The following is a 19,092-nucleotide window of genomic DNA, read 5'->3' on the forward strand; positions in this document are numbered from 1 at the left end:
TAATTGTATAGATTATAATTTATCCTTTATTTATTGCACATGAATTAATCTGGTTTTATGCATCATTTAATTTTCACAACTCTATGATATATATATTATTACCATTTTATATGTATAAATTCTGGTCTATTTCCTGTTTTATTTTTGCTTGCAGGATCTTAGTTCCCCAACCAAGGATTGAATCTGGGACCCAGGAGTGAAAGCCCAGAATCCTAACGACTAGGCCATCAGGGAACTCTCTATTACCATTTTAAAGATAAAGGAACTGAAACACAAAGAAGATAATTTTTCTGCTGTCTCAAATCTAGAAAGTGGTTTCTTGCAGATTTAAAACCAGGTCTGTCAGACTCCAAAGCTTTTAATTCACTCTGCTCCATTCTATCTCTGAAAGCTTCCCCTACAACTAGGGGGACCTAGGTAAAGAAAATCCTCTTTGGACTCTTTACTTATGTGTAAAAATATTGGGTAGAATGAATGAACTTGAAGCTTTTTGCTACTGGTAGCATTCTAGATTCTATAACTCATACAGAATATGAATTGTTAAACTATAAAATTATAAATGTTTATTAACTATAAAAAAGAAAGGGAAATTAGACTTATGAAGAAAATTTATTTCATTTAATCTTCTCATCCTTCATTGGGAGATTGGGATTGACATATATACACTAATATGTATAAAAGAGGTAAGTAATAAGAACCTGCTGTATAAAAAATAAATAAAATTCAAAACCAAAAGATCTTCTCATCCCTCAAAAATCATTATTATTTTCATGTCTCAGAAGAGGAGGTATGGAGTGCACACATATAATACCTTGTTCACATCCAGATTGGTGATAACCAGGATGTGAGCTGAGGTGTCACTGACATAGAATTCATGCTCTTTCCTTTTCCCCATTATTCAGAAAGAAAAGAGTAATCTTTACCGAGAGAAACCACTTGACATTTAGCTAAATTACATTTCAGATTCATGTATCACTTCAGATGACAGCACAATGTTATGCAATAAACAGACTAACTTTGGATGTTTTAATAGTGATAGTTATTCTGAAATAACTTTCAAAGAATAACTGAGGACTTACAAGGTGCAGCTGTTAGTCCGGGCTTTAAATCTTAAAAAATCAAACAAATCAAAGTTGCCAAGAGTTTTTAGGTTATATTTAGATTTAAGTGCATCAATATTTGTGTATAAATGATATCAATGAATATTTCTCATACTTTTCTCATACTTTTCTCATACGATTACAGGAAATGAATTTTTATTTACCAAATACGCTGTGTTTTGATTAAATTATCTTCCTGCATTGGCTTGCAGATATTATTAATTTCCTCCCTCACAAAAGAAAATTCTAAAGTGCTCAAGAATTTTTTTTTTTATGTTTTCATAGATTTTAAGTTCTGACAATTATATAAAGACTTTTGCCTCCCTGGTTCCTGTATTAGTCAGGGTTCTCCAGAGAAATGGAACCAATAGGTAGGTAGATACATATCTAACTATCTATCTAACTATCTATCTATCTATGGAACTGGATCACATAGGTGTGAAGAATGACAAGTCCAAATTTGCAGTATGGGACAGCAAGCTCCAAACTCTGGAGAGTCAATAATGCAGTTTTAGTCCAAACACCAGCAGGCAGAGACCCAGGAGAGCTGATGCCTCAGATGAAGTCCAAGGGTAGTCTGCTGGAGAATTCCCTCTTGCTTGGTGAGGTTGGTCTTTTTGTTCTATTCAGGCCTTTGACTGATTAGAGTGGGGCCCACCCACATTATAGATGACAACCTGATTAAGTAAATTTCACTGACTTAAATATTAATTGCATCAAAAAACATCCTCCAAGTTGATGCAAACTGACCATCACAAGTCCACCCCTTCTCAACTCGGCAGCCATATACCTCTCCTTCAACCACACTTAATATCCAAAGAAAGACAATAACAAGGTCATACTCCTGGCTAACATGATACAGATATCCTGTGTACAACTGGAAATGCACTAATCCTTTCCCCAGAAAAGGATACAAAGTCCTTAAACAATGCTTATTCTTCACATTGATACTTCATAACTTAAATATGAATCTGTTTTTGTATTTCTGTGTGTACATGCACACACACACGCACATATTCATAACAAACTAAGGAAGAAATACTCATGGCAAACACAGTCTCATTTCCGTAACTGGTCATCTGGTCATAGTTGGTATTTATAGCTACCTTCTTTCACTATCCATTCTGTATTTTCTTTGCCTTCAACAAGCACCTCAGCTGGTGAGTAACCAAACCTTCATTCCTGAAGGGTCTGGGTCATTAGTAGTCCTTCCTGGATTGGGTTCTTATAGTTTTCCATTGACTTAACTCATGGCATGATAATACTAAGAGACACCACAGAGGCTCTCTTGTATTCCAGACATCCTCTTCATTACCTCCACCTGAGAGGAGGAGCCCAATCTCCCCTTAATAGTCAGAATCAACCACCCCAGCCAAGAGAGTAGCTCCCTTCTTTGCCTGTTGGTTCAGAGGCATGAGAAGCCCAAAAGGTCAGGCAGCAGTATTAAATTACAGTTCAGTAGAATCATTGTTCCACTTCTGTGGAAGCATTCCTTCCTTCACAACTAAGACCTCTAAGTCAGAAGACTATAAGGTCACACAGACAGGAAACGAATATTTTGCTAGTGGGTCACTAGGGGTAATAGTGAGTGGTGCCACTCCCACTTCCACTCCTGGACCCATGAATCCTGGGGATAAACAGCGCCAATACTGGATGCTGAGTCAGAGCATTTACAGCCTCCTGGAAAACCGTGTTCCAGCCCTCCAGGATATTGCCACAGAGCTCGCACTATAACTGAGTCTTCAAAAGGTATTCTACCATTCTATCAAGCTAGTTACTTCATGATGGTGGAGAACATGGTAAGGCTGGTGAATTCCATGACATGGCCCGTTGCCATACTTCATTTGCTGTGAGGTGAGTTCCTTGATCAGAATGCTGTGTGGAATATTGTGACTAAGGCATTTTGTATATCTATAGGTGGTAGTTTTGGCAGAATCCTTGAGTGCAGGGAAGGCAAATCTGCAACCAGAGTAAGTGTTTATTCAGGTAAAAACAAAGCATGCCCCTTCCAGGATGGCAGAAGTCCAGTGTAATCAATCTGCCACCAAGTAGCTGACTGATGACCCATAGGAATGCTACTATATTGGGGACTCAGTGTTGCTGGGGACTCTGATGCTGGCCAATTGAGTAGTCAGCAGCTGCTGTAGCCAGCTCAGCCTTGGTGAAGGGAAGACCACGTTGCTGAGCCCTGCAGCTGTCCTCTTTCAAGTGGTGCCTAAATAGTGTGTACAATCACCTCTAACAAGGCCCAAGTTTTCTCTCCTTTTGTCAACTGATCGTAGGGATCTCTCCCAAGAGGCTCTGGGTGGAGGATGGAAAAGAGAAGGCAGTGTAACAGGAATGGGGAACATGGACATTTGGGCCACTTCTTCATGGAACTTATTGGTATCTTCAGGGCCTGTTCAGCCCAATTTCATATACTCTACTTCCATCTGATGATGGAGTGCATCTGTGCACACCCAATTTTATGGCTTGGTGGGTCAGATAACATGATGGTCAGCTCAGGTCACATGATAACTTGGTCACCCATGGTTAAGCATTCAATCTCTACTATGGCCCAGTAAGCAGGCCAAAAGCTGTTTTTCAAAGGACGGTAGTTATCCACAGAGGATGGCAAGGCCTAACACCAAAGGTGCCTATGCTGCAATTCACCTACCACAGCATCCCTATCTGCCACACACACTTCAAGCATCAATGGATCTGAATGGTCATATGGCCCAAGGGGCAGAGCAGCTTACGCAGTAACTGAGTCCTGTTGGAGAGCCTTCTCTTGCTCTGGGTCCCATTCAAAACTAGCTAAGGGGAGTTCAAACTGTTTGCCCCAAAATGTTTACAATCTAAAAGGAATAAGAATTGACACAGCAAAGTGCTATTGTCATAATGAAGGTGGAAGCAAGAGGAAGAATATTGTAGATGAAGAAAACAGAATAAACAAAGGAATAAAAGTTCTTATTGACAACTCAAGGTCGATTTCTATTACCTCCTGCAGAAACTATTTTGCTTTGCCTCCCCCTCTGTCACTAGACAGTCTCTTTTTTCTCTAGTTTTTCACTTAATTTATCCGACAAACTTAAATACAGAATAACACTCTATATAATAGATTATATTATTTAAGGACCACTTTATACTTCTATTTTCATCCAAAGCTATCTAATTGTATATTCCTTGTATTCTGCCTTGACAGGAAACATTTCCTCCTTTATTCTTTGATGAAGTTTGGAGTAAAATTTCCTTCTCTCATTTCCCTGCTATTCTAATGCCAGATCTGAGTGCCCCAACCAGCTTTGCTCCCTTTATGGTCAGTTACGTGGGGACATGAAAACTGTAAAGCAGCATTTCACTTCACAGAACAGACTGTAATCTGTAAACTACATCTGACCAAAAGCTATTTTGGAACAAGAAAATGTAAAAGAAGTGGCCTCTAAGTAACCCTAATATATCAAAAATTCCCATGCACATAGTGTTACAGATCTTACTCATAGGAAGGGCTGAGAGCTCAGCCCTTTACTTATGAAGAGATTATACTAATCAGAGACAGTGTTCTAACAACAAGCTTACTTATCAGATTTTAATTCCACAACAACAAAGTTGAAAGAGAAAGGGGTGATTTGAAGAAATTACTTCAAGGGAATATATAGAGCATGGGGAAATGGTAGTTGATTGCAAAAGCCACAGACATGAGAGCACTTAAATCAGTTCAGTCTGGGCAAAGAATTACGTTTTTTAGAACGACTTACATCCATTTTATTAAGAGTAATTTTTTTAAAGTCTTAGTACTTAAGAGAAGAAACTCTTGGATTACTAGAAACCTTAACTATTTAACTAATTCATTATCCAAGTAGGAAAGCTAAGGTTTTATTGAATTTGACATTGCCCTGGGGTGTTACGTAACAGCAACACCCGTGTATTGGTTTAATAGCTACTATCGTATTGAGTAACGAAGATGTGCCTTACACATTGTTCGGGCTGCTTAGTACTCATCCTTTTAGCTGAATGAGACATTGTCTCCATTTTACAAGTGAAGTAGAGGAAAGAAGCAAGGCGCCCAAATTCCTACTGCCCAAATTCATTCAACATTTTAATTTGACACTGATGTCCTAAACTGGATGCTGCAAACCATTTGTTGAAAACTGGGAATAAGACAGGCACCGTCTCTGCAACGAGAATTGAGTAGGGCTGTTCTGTCTTAGACAGCAGCCTGCTCCTCCTTACCTTCAGGAGGCCAACCAGCCAGCAGTGAAAGTGAAAGTGAAGAAAGTGAAGATCTTGGCAGGGAGCAAGGGAAATGGGAGTTTAAGAGGCCCTTGGCCAAGGAGAAACACAAAATAGGAAAATGATATTTGTGTTATGGGAATGGGTGGTGCTGAATATATCTAAACGGATGATTTCTGCCAAGAGAAAAAAATGGCTTGACCAAATCCAAAACAACAACATCAAAAGTTTTAATTTGAGGAATGACTTCCAAAAACATGAGTTTAATATTTTTGAAGACTAGCCCAGAGAAAAGCACAATTACCTCATTCTCCATCTGCTGCAGAAAAGCCAATCTGTATGAATATTAGGCCAAATTTCATTTTCCCAGAAAGATTCCTTTCCACAAAAGGAGGAGTGCCTGGGAGGTGAGGCAGAAACTTTCCTTTCGAAAGGAAAACCTAAGACCAAAGGCTACTGGACGTCTGCGCCAATATGCCCCACAGACTTTCTAATGCACCCATTCAAACTGGGATCTTTTCATCCAAGCCTTCTCCTCAACCTGTCCCCTCCCTAACAACCTGATGCAAGTGTTCCTCAGTTGTGAGCCCCTGATGCCTCTCTAGCGAAGCCATCCCCTGGCTGAAATGCCAAGCCACTGCCTGCACTTGTGCTCTGACCCTCACAACACAAGATTTCCCTAGGCTCTGCCACGAGTCAAGAGCTGAGCTGGTGCTGGGAATATAAAGGTGAAAAACACAGACACTGCCATGGTCCTCATGAAAATTATATTCTAATGGAGAAAAAAAGACGTTAAATGAGTACCTATACAAATATTTTTAAGTACGATTGTGGGAAATGCGGAGAAGATCACGTGCATATTTGTGCTATGAAAGAACATGACGGAGAGACCTAACTTGGACCTGGAGGGAGGGAGGAATGGATGAGGAAGACTGTCTGAATAAGTGACATGTTCACTGGTTCAAGAATGGGAGGCTGGCATAGAATAGGGAGATCAGCTGAGTGCCTTGTGTCCACCTAGAGGGGTGGGATAGGGAGGGTGGAAGGGAGACGCAAGAGGAAGGGGATATGGGGATGTATGTATACGTATAGCTGATTCACTTTGTTATACAGCAGAAACTAACACACCACTGTAAAGCAATTATACTCCAATAAAGATGTTAAAAAAAAAAAAAAGCATGGGAGGCTGTTAGTTAACTGAAAAGGGGGTGGGGTGGAGGGAAGGAGGGGAGGGCGAGGCCTAGGCAGAGAGAAGTAACAATGCATGCAAGAGCGCCACCTGAGAAGGGTTCTGCAGAGACCTGGAACGAAGAGGCACTTAGAGGAGGGAGCATGGGAGATTTGAGATGAACCAGCAACACTGGTTGGTTGAGATGCTGGTTGAGATGCTGGAGAGATGCTGTGAGGCCAGTCCTAAGAGCAGTGGAAGGATTTGAAGCTTGGCTTGGATAGAATCATATTTGTGTATTGTAAAGATCACTCTGAATTCAGTGTGAACAGAAAGTGGAAAGAAAGAGGACAGGTGTCAGTAGAACTATAGAGACCAGAGGATTTTGTGTACAGATTCAGCCATGCTGAACATCTCACAACATCAGTGTGAGATGTTAAGAATACAAGTGAAGGAATCAGAAAGAAGAGGTATAGATATTCGGGTGTGAATCTCAGAAGAGAGATTCTAGGTTGTTGATATACGTGTGAAAGTTCTTAGCCCAAATGTGCTGGGTGACACATGGAAGGGAGAGAAAATTCTTAAGAGGGGCTAGGGCTGAGTCTTGAAGAACTCACATTTAAATAATGCACAGAGGAAGAAGATCTGGTAAAGGGAACCAGAGAGGCATGATGAAAATAAAGGGAAGACAGTAAGGGAAGGGTAGTGAATGATTAAAATAGTAGAAAAACATGAGTCATTTGCAGCTACAGAATTAGGGAACACAGGGCCAGAAGATCCTTTGCATTTGTTAGCTGGTACCTGTGACTAGTAAAGCAGCTGCTGTAGAGTCATGAGGGCAGAAGCCCGAGGAAAGCAGGAAGTAGAATGAGATTGTGTAGGAAACTTTGGAAAAGTTTGTGAAGATAAGGAGAGAAGCAGAGCGGAAAGGAGACGGGAATGTACATTCCATGGGGATTTTTTTGGTTCCTTTTTTCTCTCTCTATATCAGAGTTTAGAGCAGGAAAATTTCATACAAACATGGAGGCAGACAACAGAGGTGGGGAGCAGCCCTGGGAGAACTGGACAGTTGCTATGTTGGGGCTCCTAACGGTTTGCAATCCATATCTGAGATGATGTGACTCTGGAAAGAAAAGGCGCTGTTTCCTCCATTGAGCTCAGAGGGAAGTGGCAAAGGGTAAGCCCGGGTTATGAAACATGCCAATCTATGCCAAGAAATGAAAGATTTGTCACCTGACGACTTTTAATTTCTCTAATTAGGAGGCAAATCTATCAGCTGTGAGGGAGGCAGGGGGTGGATCAGCAGCTGGGAGTGAAATAAAAAGCATTTTAAATAAATGGAAAGCAACTAGGCTGGGAAACACTGAAACGGCCAGCATTGGTCTCCCAAATGAAGTTGACGACCATGAATTAACAGAGGTATCCATTTCCATCACTGTTTCATCTGCTGAAATGGCTTTCTCCCCAGCTAGGCTTTAAACTCACCAAGGAAAGTGACTGTTTGGTATTAACCATTTCAGTTTTATTCACCTCAAGTTCCCAGCACAGTGTCTCAACAAATGAGAAATGGCAGAAATCAAAAAAACTTGAAATATCATTTCTCTGCTCCAAGGGCATAACAATGCCAAACAAGGATGGGGACAAAAAGATGGTGTAGAACTGCTGATGGAAGGTTTACTACAGAAAAACAAACAAAACACCCAAAAAGACTTCCCAGGAAGCTAGAAACTTCTGAGTAATACATACAGAAGGATGTGTCTTCAAGGACTCATCAGCCGGAGACAATAAGCAACCACAAGATGCATGATTGAAGAGCAGTCTCTTTTTTTTTAAATAGAAGCTTCAATGGAGGTTTTGCTTCTCCTCCAAGCTTCCTTTTAGCAAAAATCCCCATCAGCAATATTTTACCTTAGAGTTTGCTCCCCTAGTACCAAAAGCCACTGCAGAAGCCCAGACTGGCTTTCGACACCTGCTACACCCACCTAGGAACACATTTAGAAATGTGCCATCACATGTGGGACAGGGGTACCCATCTGGCCCCCTTACTCAGAATTTATTTCTCATTTCCAGTGGCATTTTGTCCTTAATCTACAGTAATCTTTAATCTCTGGTCTGTGTGTACATGCATGGGGGTAAATATATATGCTTATCAATAGATATAAAATATATACTGACTTACACATTTAATGAAAATATCTTTCTAAAAATAAATTATGTTCATCTAAAATATTCAATTAACAGAAAAACTCAAAGAAATAAGTAAAAAAAAAAATTACCTGATATGCCACTAAGAAGAAATTTCATTATCATTTGATGAGCATCATTGCAGCAATTCAGTTTTTTAATTTTGTTTTATTGAGGTATAATTGACATACATTATATTAGTTTCAGGTGTACCACATAATGATTTGATATTTGTATGTATTGTGAAATGATCACCACAATAAGTCTAGTTAATATCTCTCCCCACATATGGTTACAAAATTTTTTTCTTGTGATGAGGACTTTTAATATCTACTCTCTTAGCGACTTTAAAATATATAATACAGTATTATTAACTATGGCAGCAATTTATTTTTGTAGATTTCAGAAAGAAGGATAGACCTATGGAGGGATGGATGGGTGGATGAATGGACAGGTAGGTAGGTAGGTAGATAGATAGGGAGACTGACACATAGATACATGAGTGAAGAGATAAATGAATAGACAAATAGACAAAAACTGGATTGTAGAATACAAGTTACTGAATAATAAATGCCATTTACTTTGCTGGAATTTAAGGGAAGAAAAAGAAATTAAAGTACAATTGAAGGACTGTACTTTCAATATTTGTTGATGAAAATATTGTAATTTTAACATCTCTCTATAATTAAGATTATGAAAATATTAAAATGTGGAGGTTATTGTTTTAACTAGTTGGTCAATTTTGGATGATATCTTTTCACTTCCTGCTATGAAATAGTAATAATTTGAAATATTTCCTTTTATCTCCCTATTCACATCTTTTAAGAACATTTTTTGTTAATTGTTGTCATTAAGATTTACAACATTTTGCTCTTGTTCAGTAATGACAAGTCCCACAATTGTTTAATCTTAGTCTGTATTAAAATGAATTCAATGATCATTTTATATCCTTTTATAGGTTAAACTTTTCTTACTAATGAAATGAACATCTTGTGCATCAGTCTGCCTATTCCTCTTTTAAAATCTATATCTGATAAATATTACCAAATAAGGGCAGCATTTGTGATGATCTTCCTCAAAGAGTTTCTGTTTATGAAACACTTACCTTATCTTAATAAGATAGAGAAATAATGCTTAATCTCAATATTGTCACATTTGGGTGGAATTTGGGAGAAAGTACAAACAAAATTATTATTAAGTTGCAATAACATTTGAAAAATTTCCAACTCACATCACGTGTAGAATACAAGCCTTCATTATTCTTTGGACCCAGGAGTTTCTTCATGTTTTCCTTTATGTTTTCTTTTCTCTGCTGTCGGAAAGCTTTCTCCTGGTCACACAGAGCCATACTAAATCGGAGGTCTGGGGATGAACTGTATATAAAATAGAGATCATGAACCAATGTCCCCAGTAGCCTTGTATTTTACATTATACATTTAGGTCTAAATAATATATAGAGTCACTTTACAGGTTTCTAATTTTTTTATAAATGCCATCAACTGTATGTATTCTGTGAATCATTTTTTTCCATTTTGTTTTTGAGATTCATCTGTGTTTATAAGTAGAACTAATTCAAATATATTTACTATTATGGAGTATTTTCATTATATAATTAGAGCACAATTTACGTATCCATAAATATTGACATTATGTCCAATTTTTTTTAACTACTACAAACAGTACCACCACAAACATGTGTATACATGTGGAAAAAATTCCTATAATACATGCTCTTTAGGAAGAACACCTCACTAAATCATCACAATGGATATAAAGTACTTTTCTTATTTTACAAATGAGTAAAAAAGTAATTAGAAATCTTTCAACTGTTAACAAAATTACCAAGTAGATATTTAAATCCAGGGTTTCTCATTCTGGAACTCACGTTCCTTGTAATGTACTATGTTGATCATTATCTTACATTAAGCACGAGAAGCATGATTTTTAAAAGATCTACAAATAAAGCAATTAACACAGATGTTTAGAAGATATCAGTACAAAAATATCTAAAAGAAAATTCAAAATATGTTGAGCAATTTTATAAATATAGTAACACACGTATGGCTTGTGTGTGTCTTCTTTTATGTACTATCTTTAACTCTCTAATTTCTTTCCTGATTTTATTTTATATTTAATGGAAGACATTCCATGAAAAATTGAGTTTTTCTTTAATGAACATTTCATTTTATTTATTTTATTTTACTTTATTTTATTTATTTATTTTGGCTGCGTTGGGGTCTTCGTTGCTGTGCGCAGACTTTCTCTAGTTGTGGTGAGCACGGGCTACTTTTCATCACAGTGTGCAGGTTTTTCATTGTGGCGGCTTCTTTTGTTGCAGAGCACAGGCCCTCGGCACTCGGGCTTCAGTAGCTGTGGCGCGTGGGGTCAGTAGTTGTGGCATACGGGCTTAGTTGCTCCATGGCATGTGGGAATCTTCCTGGACCAGGGATTGAACCCATGCCCCCTGCATTGGCAGGCGGATTCTTTTTTTTTTTAAAATAGATCTCTACTGGAGTATAATTGCTTCACAATACTGTGTTAGTTTCTGTTGTACAACAACGTGAATCAGCCCTATGTATACATATATCCCCATATCCCCTCTCTCTTGAGCTTCCCTCCCACCCTCCCTATCCCACCTCTCTAGGTCATCTCAAAGCACCAAGCTGATCTCCCTGTGCTATGCTGCTGCTTCCCACTAGCTAACTATTGTACATTCGGTAGTGTATATATGTTGATGCTACTCTCACTTCGCCCCAGCTTCCCCCTCCCCTCCCCTGCCATGTCCTCAAGTCCATCCTCTATGTCTATGTCTTTATTCCTGCACTGCCACTAGGTTCATCTGTACTTTTTTTCTTTTTTTTTAGATTCCATATATATGTGTTAGCATACGGTATTTGTTTTTCTCTTTCTGAATTACTTCACTCTGGCAGGCGGATTCTTAATGGCCACGAGGGAAATCCAACATTTCATTTTAGAGTCAACACAAATTAACATATAAAAATAGAGTTTGATTAAAGTTCACTGTAAATATATAGTAAATTGCTTCTGGACCTATGTATACATTTAGCTGAGGTTTTTTTTACCTCCATTTTTTGGATAACTCTGCTTTATTAAAGCATAATTTTGTCCTAATTACACCAGTGGAGATCATTTCCCATTAAAACAAATAGCATTATTTTCATAGTCAAGTAACAAAAATATTTCTAATCTCATGCCAAAATATACCACTTGTAAGCAAGAATCGATGTAATTGAAAATAACACAACTAAAAAAGTTGGACTGTCCTCTGATACATGCTGACATATATTGAATGATAGTAGTAATTTATGTAATAATTTTTTAAGTTGAACCAACATTTTCTGGGGATCAAAACGAGAGAAATACCTAAACTCAATGTCAATGTATCCATTATCATTCATTTAGCAAATCATAAGAAATGAGAATGCTACATTAATTTTGTGATGTTCGTGTAAATAAAATATGTACTAGTAACTCTGGTAAAACCCACTTCAACAGGGAAGTTCAAAGAGATGCAGAGAGGTTGAGGCAGGTGGGATCTATCAACCTCAGCATGAGGTCAGAGATGAGCTAATTCTCAAGGCAGGCCTGACTCCCCTAAGACTCACCATATGAAAATAAATAAATGAATTTTCAACATTCAACTTTGGAGACCACTTTGAAAGAGCAACACACATCATGGGACTTAACCATTTGTTTTCCTGATGATCATTATGAACAAAGTCTCAATTTTCAGTTTTTCCTCTTATAGTTTCCTGTGTATGTTCACTGTCATATTTTTTAATACCTATCTGAATCAGCAATGAAAATAGGCTTCAATAGCTATATTTATTTCTATGGGAATATATATTTAACTTGAGGAAGAGCCCCTTCTAAAGGCTCTTCTTCTGACATTTATGATTTAACTACCAAACTACTGGAAAACTAAGCAAAGAATATTAGTTTTTTTCTTTTTAATACTGTAGTTATTAGGAGAGAGCTAAAAAAAAACGAAGTACATTTAATGCATTTTTGATACTCAAAGGTGTCAGAGTTATTTCATATATTAAAAGTGTACTCTTTAACAATTAAAATCAGTCAGTGGATCCATCCAACGAAATAAATGGACTTACCAAACTTCAAGAGACATTTCCAGAATCATTTCAGTGACCTAGGATAGATATATTAGTCAGATTAGGGTCATAAAATGGAAGTGTATTATATATAATGCAAACAAAGTCAAAATAATTTTTGAGTGACAGATTATTTTTAACCTAAAATATATACTAAAAATAAAAGTAACATAGCTCCATGAAGACCCTAAATTATAGGTGTATCTCAATAAATAGATTTTTGCTATTTTTCATGAGAGAAGCCTACTTTCTACATCATTTGTGCCACACGGCATGTGGGATCTTAATTTCCCAACCAGGGATTGAACCTGTTCCCCCTGCAGTGGAAGCACAGAGTCTTACCCACTGGACTGCCAGGGAAATCCTATAAGTCAGCGGTCCCCAACGTTTTTGGCACCAGGGACCGGTTTTGTGGAAGACAATTTTTCCACAGATTGGCAGGGGGGATGGTTTTGGTATGATTCAAGCGCATTACATTTACTGTGCATTTTATTTCCATTATTATTACATTGTAATATATAATGAAATAATTACACAACTCATCATAATGCTGACAGGAGACGGAGCTCAGGCAGTAATGCGAGCGATGGGGAGCAGCTGTAAATACAGATGAAGCTTTGCTCACTCGCCTGCAGCTCGCCTCCTGCTGTGTGGCCTTGTTCCTAACAGGCCACAGACTGGTACTGGTCCCTGGCCCACGGGTTGGGGACCCTGCTATACATCATTTTCACAACCATAAGAACTGTCTTGGCATGGTTGTTTTCCTTCTTCATTAAAAAGAAGCAGTGTATACCAAAATCATTACTCAAATATTGTAAAAACTTCCTGAGATCTAAAAATATGAAGATGTGTATCATTATTCTGGGGCTGTCCGGGCCTCAGAATCAGAGGCCAAAGTTAAAGAAAACCTGGGTGAAAATGAACACTTGTGCATTTGTGACAAGTGCAGGCTATAGTAAACTGAAGACAGAATGCCTGTCCAAGGTGGACAGCAGGACCCAGGGGCCAACCAACTGTGGTCAGCTTAAGAAACATCTACAAATGGGATGTGGGGCTCAGGTTTTTATTTTTTCAACACTATATGAACCAACCAAACTTATGGGAGGAATCCATCCTGTCAGTGGGCCAATTTGGGTTTAATAAAAAAAAGAATTACTAATATCCACAGAGAAAAGGGGTATTAAAAGATGCCTTTCCAGAGGCTATAAATCTGTTGTATAGAAAGGACTTCTCAATACTATCCCTGCCATTAGTTATGAATAATGTAACTTTAGATTGTTGAGAGAACCAAATGAGAAAATGTTTCGAAGTTTCCTGCACAAGTGTAAGATGGTGCTATTATTTTTATTACATCAGTTACCACAAGAATATAGCTAGAATGAACCTGTTGAATACCTTCAAATAGAACAGAACTAGGATATGCCTCTTAAAATGGGAAGAGGATATTTTTTGAGCCAACATAAAATGCTATAGATTATTGGCTTTTTCTTTTTTGGTTTCAGGGGATGGAAAGAAATAAACTAGAAGGAGCTTTCCAAAATGTTAAAATAAGTTCATGGATAATTCTCAGTACTGAATTTTAACAGTAAGAAAAAGGTATGGAAATTATCTGTTCAAAAATTTGCCTTTCCCACTAAATCGTAAGCTCTGTCTTAAATAGGTCTCTATTACATGTTCCTTGCACAGTATTTGGCATACAACATACAATCAATAAGTATCCATTGAATTATTGTGCATGTGTGTGTGGAGCGGGAGCACATCAGGCATCTTTTCCTGTCAAGAAATATCTCATTGGGAGATTGGTTCAAGAAGGCGGAGTAGAAGGATGTGTGCTCACTCCCTCTTGCAAGAGCACCAGAATCCCAACTAACTGCTTAACAATCACTGACAGGAAGACATTGGAACTCAACAAAAAGATACCCCACAACCAAAGACAATGGAGAAGCCACAATGAGATGGTAAGAGGGGTGCAATCACAATAAAATCAAATCCCATAACCACTGGGTGGGTGACTCACAAACTGGAGAACAATTATACCACAGAAGTCCACCCACTGGAGTAAAGGGTCTGAGCCCCCCATCAGGCTTCTCAACCTGGGGGTCTGGCAACAGGAGGAGGAATTCCCAGAGAATCAGACTTTGAAGGCTCATTGGATTTGATTGCAGGATGTCTACAGGACTGGGGGAAACAGAGACTCCACTCTTGGAGGGCACACACAAAGTACTGTGTGCCTCAGGACCCAGGGGGAAGGAGCAGTAACTCCATAGGAGACTGAACCAGAGCTACCTACTAGTGTTGGAGGGTCTCCTGCAGAGGTGGGGGGTGTCTCTGGCTCACCGTGGAGACAAGGACACTGGCAGCAGAAGTTCTGGGAAGTACTCCTTGGCATGAGCCCTCCTGGAGTCCGACATTTGCCCCAACAAAGAGCCTATAGCCTCCAGAACTGAGTTGCCTCAGACCAAACAACTAACAGAGAGGGAATTCACTCCATGCATCAGCAGAAAAGCAGATTAAAGTTTTACTGAGCTCTGCCCACCAGAACAACACCCAGCTCTACCCACCACCAGTCCCTCCCATCAGGAAGTTTGCACAAGCCTCTTAGATAGTCTCATCCTCCAGAGAGCAGACAGCAGAAAGAAGAACTACATTACTACAGCCTGTGGAACAAAAACTGCATTCACAGAAAGACAAAATGAAAAGGTAGAGGACTATGTACCAGATGAAAGAACAAGATACAACCCCAGAAAAACAACTAAATGAAGTGGAGCTAGGCAACCTTCCAGAAAAAGAATTCAGAATAATGATGATAGTGAAGATGATCCAAGACCTCAGAAAAAGAATGGAGGCAAAGACTGAGAAAATACAAGAAATGTTTAATAAAGACCTAGAAGGATTAAAGAAAAAATACTTAGAAGAATTAAAGAAGAAACAAACAGAGATGAACAATACAATAACTGAAATGAAAAATACACTAGATGGAATCAATAGTAGAATAAACCTGAGGCAGAAGAATGGATAGCTGACCAGGAAGATAGAATGGTGGAAATCACTGCCATGGAACAGAATAAAGAAAAAAGAACGAAAAGAAATGAAGACAGACTAAGAGACATCTGGGACAACATTAAACGCACCAACATTCACATTATAGGGGTCCCAGAGAAGAAGAGAGAGAAAAACGGCCTGGGAAAATATTTGAAGATTTTATAGTCGAAAACTTCCCTAGCATGGGAAAGGAAATAGCCACCCAAGTCCAGGAAGCACAGAGATTCCCAGGGAGGATAAACCCAAGCAGAAACAGGCCGAGACACATAGTAATCACATTGACAAGATTTAAAAACAAGAAAAATTATTAAAAGCAACAAGGGGAAAATGACAAATAACATACAAGGGAACTCCCATAAGGTTAACAGCTGATTTCTCAGCAGAAACTCTACAAGCCAGAAGGGAGTGGCATGATATATTTAAAGTGATGAAAGGGAAGAACCTACAACCAAGATTACTCTACCCAGCAAGGATCTCAGTCAGATTTGACGGAGAAATCAAAAGCTTTACAGACAAGTAAAAGCTAAGAGAATTCAGCACCACCAAACCAGCTCTACAACAAATGCTAAAGGAACTTCCCTAAGTGGGAAACACAAGAGAAGAAGGGGACCTACAAAAACAAACCCAAAACAATTAAGAAAATGGTAATAGGAACATACATATCAATAATCACCTTAAATATGAATGGATTAAATGCTCCAACTAAAAGACACAGGCTTGCTGAATGGATACAAAAACAAGACCCATGTATATGCTGTCTGCAAGAGACCCACTTCAGACCTAGGGAAACATACAGACTGAAAGTGAAGGGATGGAAAAAGATATTCCATGCAACTGGAAATCAAAAGAAAGCTCTAGTAGCAATACTCATATCAGATAAAATAGACTTTAAAGTAAAGAATGTTACAAGAGACAAGGAAGGACACTACGTAATGACCAAGGGATCAATCCAAGAAGAAGATATAACAATTATAAATATATATGCACCCAACATAAGAGTGCCTCAATACATAAGGCAAATGCTAACAGCTCTAAAAGATGAAACAGACAGTAACATAATAATAGTGGGGGACTTTAACAACTCACTTACACCAATGCACAGATCACCAGACAGAAAATTAACAAGGAAACACAAGCTTTAAATGACACAATAGACCAGATACATTTAACTGATATTTATAGGACATTCCATCCGAAAACTACAGATTACAGTTTCGTCTCAAGTGCACACGGAACATTCTCCAGGACAGATCACATCTTGGGTCACAAATCAACCTGTGGTAAATTTAAGAAAACTGAAATCAAATCAAGCATCTCCTCTGACCACAACACTATGAAATTAGAAATCAATTACAGGGAAAAAAACGTAAAGAGCACAAACACATGGAGGCTAAACAATATGTTACTAAACAACCAATAGATCACTGAAGAAATCAAAGAGGAAGTCAAAACATACCTAGAGACAAATGACAATGAAAACACGACAATCCAAAACCTATGGGATGCAGCAAAAGCAGTTCTAAGAGGGAAGTTTATAGCAACACAATCCTACCTCAAGAAACAAGAAAAATCACAAAAAACAATCTAACCTTACACCTTAAGGAACTAGACGAAGAAGACGAAAACCCAAAGTTAGTAGAAGGAAAGAAATCATAAATATCAGACCAGAAATAAATGAAATAGAAACAAAGAAAACAATAGATCAATAAAACTAAAAGGTGTTTCTTTGAAGAGATAAACAAAATTGATAAATCTTTAGCCAGACTCATCAAGAAAAAGAGGGAGAGGACTCAAATCAATAAAATTAGAGAGGAAAAAGTAGAAGTTACAATGGACACCACAGAAATACAAAGCATCCTAGGAGACTACTACAAGTGACTCTATGCCAATAAATTGGACAACCTGGAAGAAATGGACAAATTCTTTGAAAGGTATAACCTCCTAAGACTGAACCAGGAGAAATAGAAAATATGAACAGACCAATCAAATGTAACAAAATTGAAACTGGGATTAAAAATCTTCCAACAAACAAAAGCCCAGGACCAGATGGCTTCACAGGTGAATTCTATCAAACATTTAGAGAATAGCTAACACCCATCCTTCTCAAGCTCTTCCAAAAAATTGCAGAGGAAAGAACACTCCTAAACTCATTCTACAAGGTCACCATCACCCTGATACCAAAGTCAGACAAAGATACTACAAAGAAAGATAATTACAGACCGATATCACTGATGAATATAGATGCAAAAACTCCTCAACAAAATACTAGCAAACAGAATCCAACAACACATTTAAAGGATCATACACCATGATCAAGTGGAATTTATCCCAGGGATGCAAGGATTCTTCAATATATACAAATTAATCAATGTGATACACCATATTAATATATTGAAGAATAAAAACCATATGATCATCTCAATAGATGCAGAAAAAGCTTTTGACAAAATTCAACACCCATTTATGATAAAAATTCTCCTGAAAGTGGGCACAGAGGGAACCTACCGCAACATAACAAAGGCCATATATGACAAACCTACAGCAAACATCCTTTTCAATGGTGAAAAACAGAATGCATTTCCTATAAGATCAGGAATGAGACAAGGATGTTGACACTCATCACCATTATTCAACATAGTTTTGGAAGTCCTAGCTACAGTAATTAGAGAAGAAAAAGTAATAAAAGGAATACAAATTGGAAAAGTAGAAGTAAAACTGTCACTGTTTACAGATGATATGATACTATACATAGAGAATCCTAAAGGTGCCACCAGAAAACTACTAGAGCTTATCAATGAATTTGATAAAGTTGCAGGATACAAAATTAATGCACAGAAATCTCTTGCATTCCTATACACTAACAATGAAAGATCAGAAAGAGAAATTAAGGAAACACTCCGATTTACCATTGCAACAAAATGAATAAAATATCTAGAAATAAACCTACCTAAGGAGGTAAAAGATCTGTACTCAGAAAACTAAGACACTGATGAAAGAAATCATAGATGACACAAACAGATGGAGAGCTATACCATGTTCTTGGATTGGAAGAATCAATATTGTGAAAATGACTATACTACCCAAAGCAATCAACCAATTCAATGCAATCCCTATCAAATTACCAATGGCATTTTTTACAGAACTAGAACAAAAAAATCTTAAAATTTGTATGGAGACACAAAAGACCCCGAATAGCCAAAGCAATCTTGAGGGGAAAAAAATGTAGCTGGAGGAATCAGGCTCCCTGACTTCAGAC

The 19,092-nt window shown here is 38.0% G+C and overlaps 1 protein-coding gene across 3 annotated transcripts in view; it reads right to left on the reverse strand.

The window, feature by feature from the left end:
• PLA2G4A (phospholipase A2 group IVA) overlaps nucleotides 1–19,092 on the reverse strand; it is a 160,975-nt gene that overhangs the window by 57,398 nt on the left and 84,485 nt on the right. For all 3 annotated transcript variants that reach the window (XM_060142140.1, XM_060142141.1, XM_060142142.1), the window contains exons 6-7: nucleotides 12,795–12,832; nucleotides 9,896–10,037 (exon numbers count right to left, since the gene is read on the reverse strand). In XM_060142140.1, the coding sequence (XP_059998123.1) occupies nucleotides 9,896–10,037; nucleotides 12,795–12,832 (180 nt within the window). The remainder of the gene's footprint in view (nucleotides 1–9,895; nucleotides 10,038–12,794; nucleotides 12,833–19,092) is intronic.

Source organism: Lagenorhynchus albirostris, chromosome 2 (genome assembly GCF_949774975.1).
Source record: "Lagenorhynchus albirostris chromosome 2, mLagAlb1.1, whole genome shotgun sequence".
NCBI lineage: Eukaryota > Metazoa > Chordata > Mammalia > Artiodactyla > Delphinidae > Lagenorhynchus > Lagenorhynchus albirostris.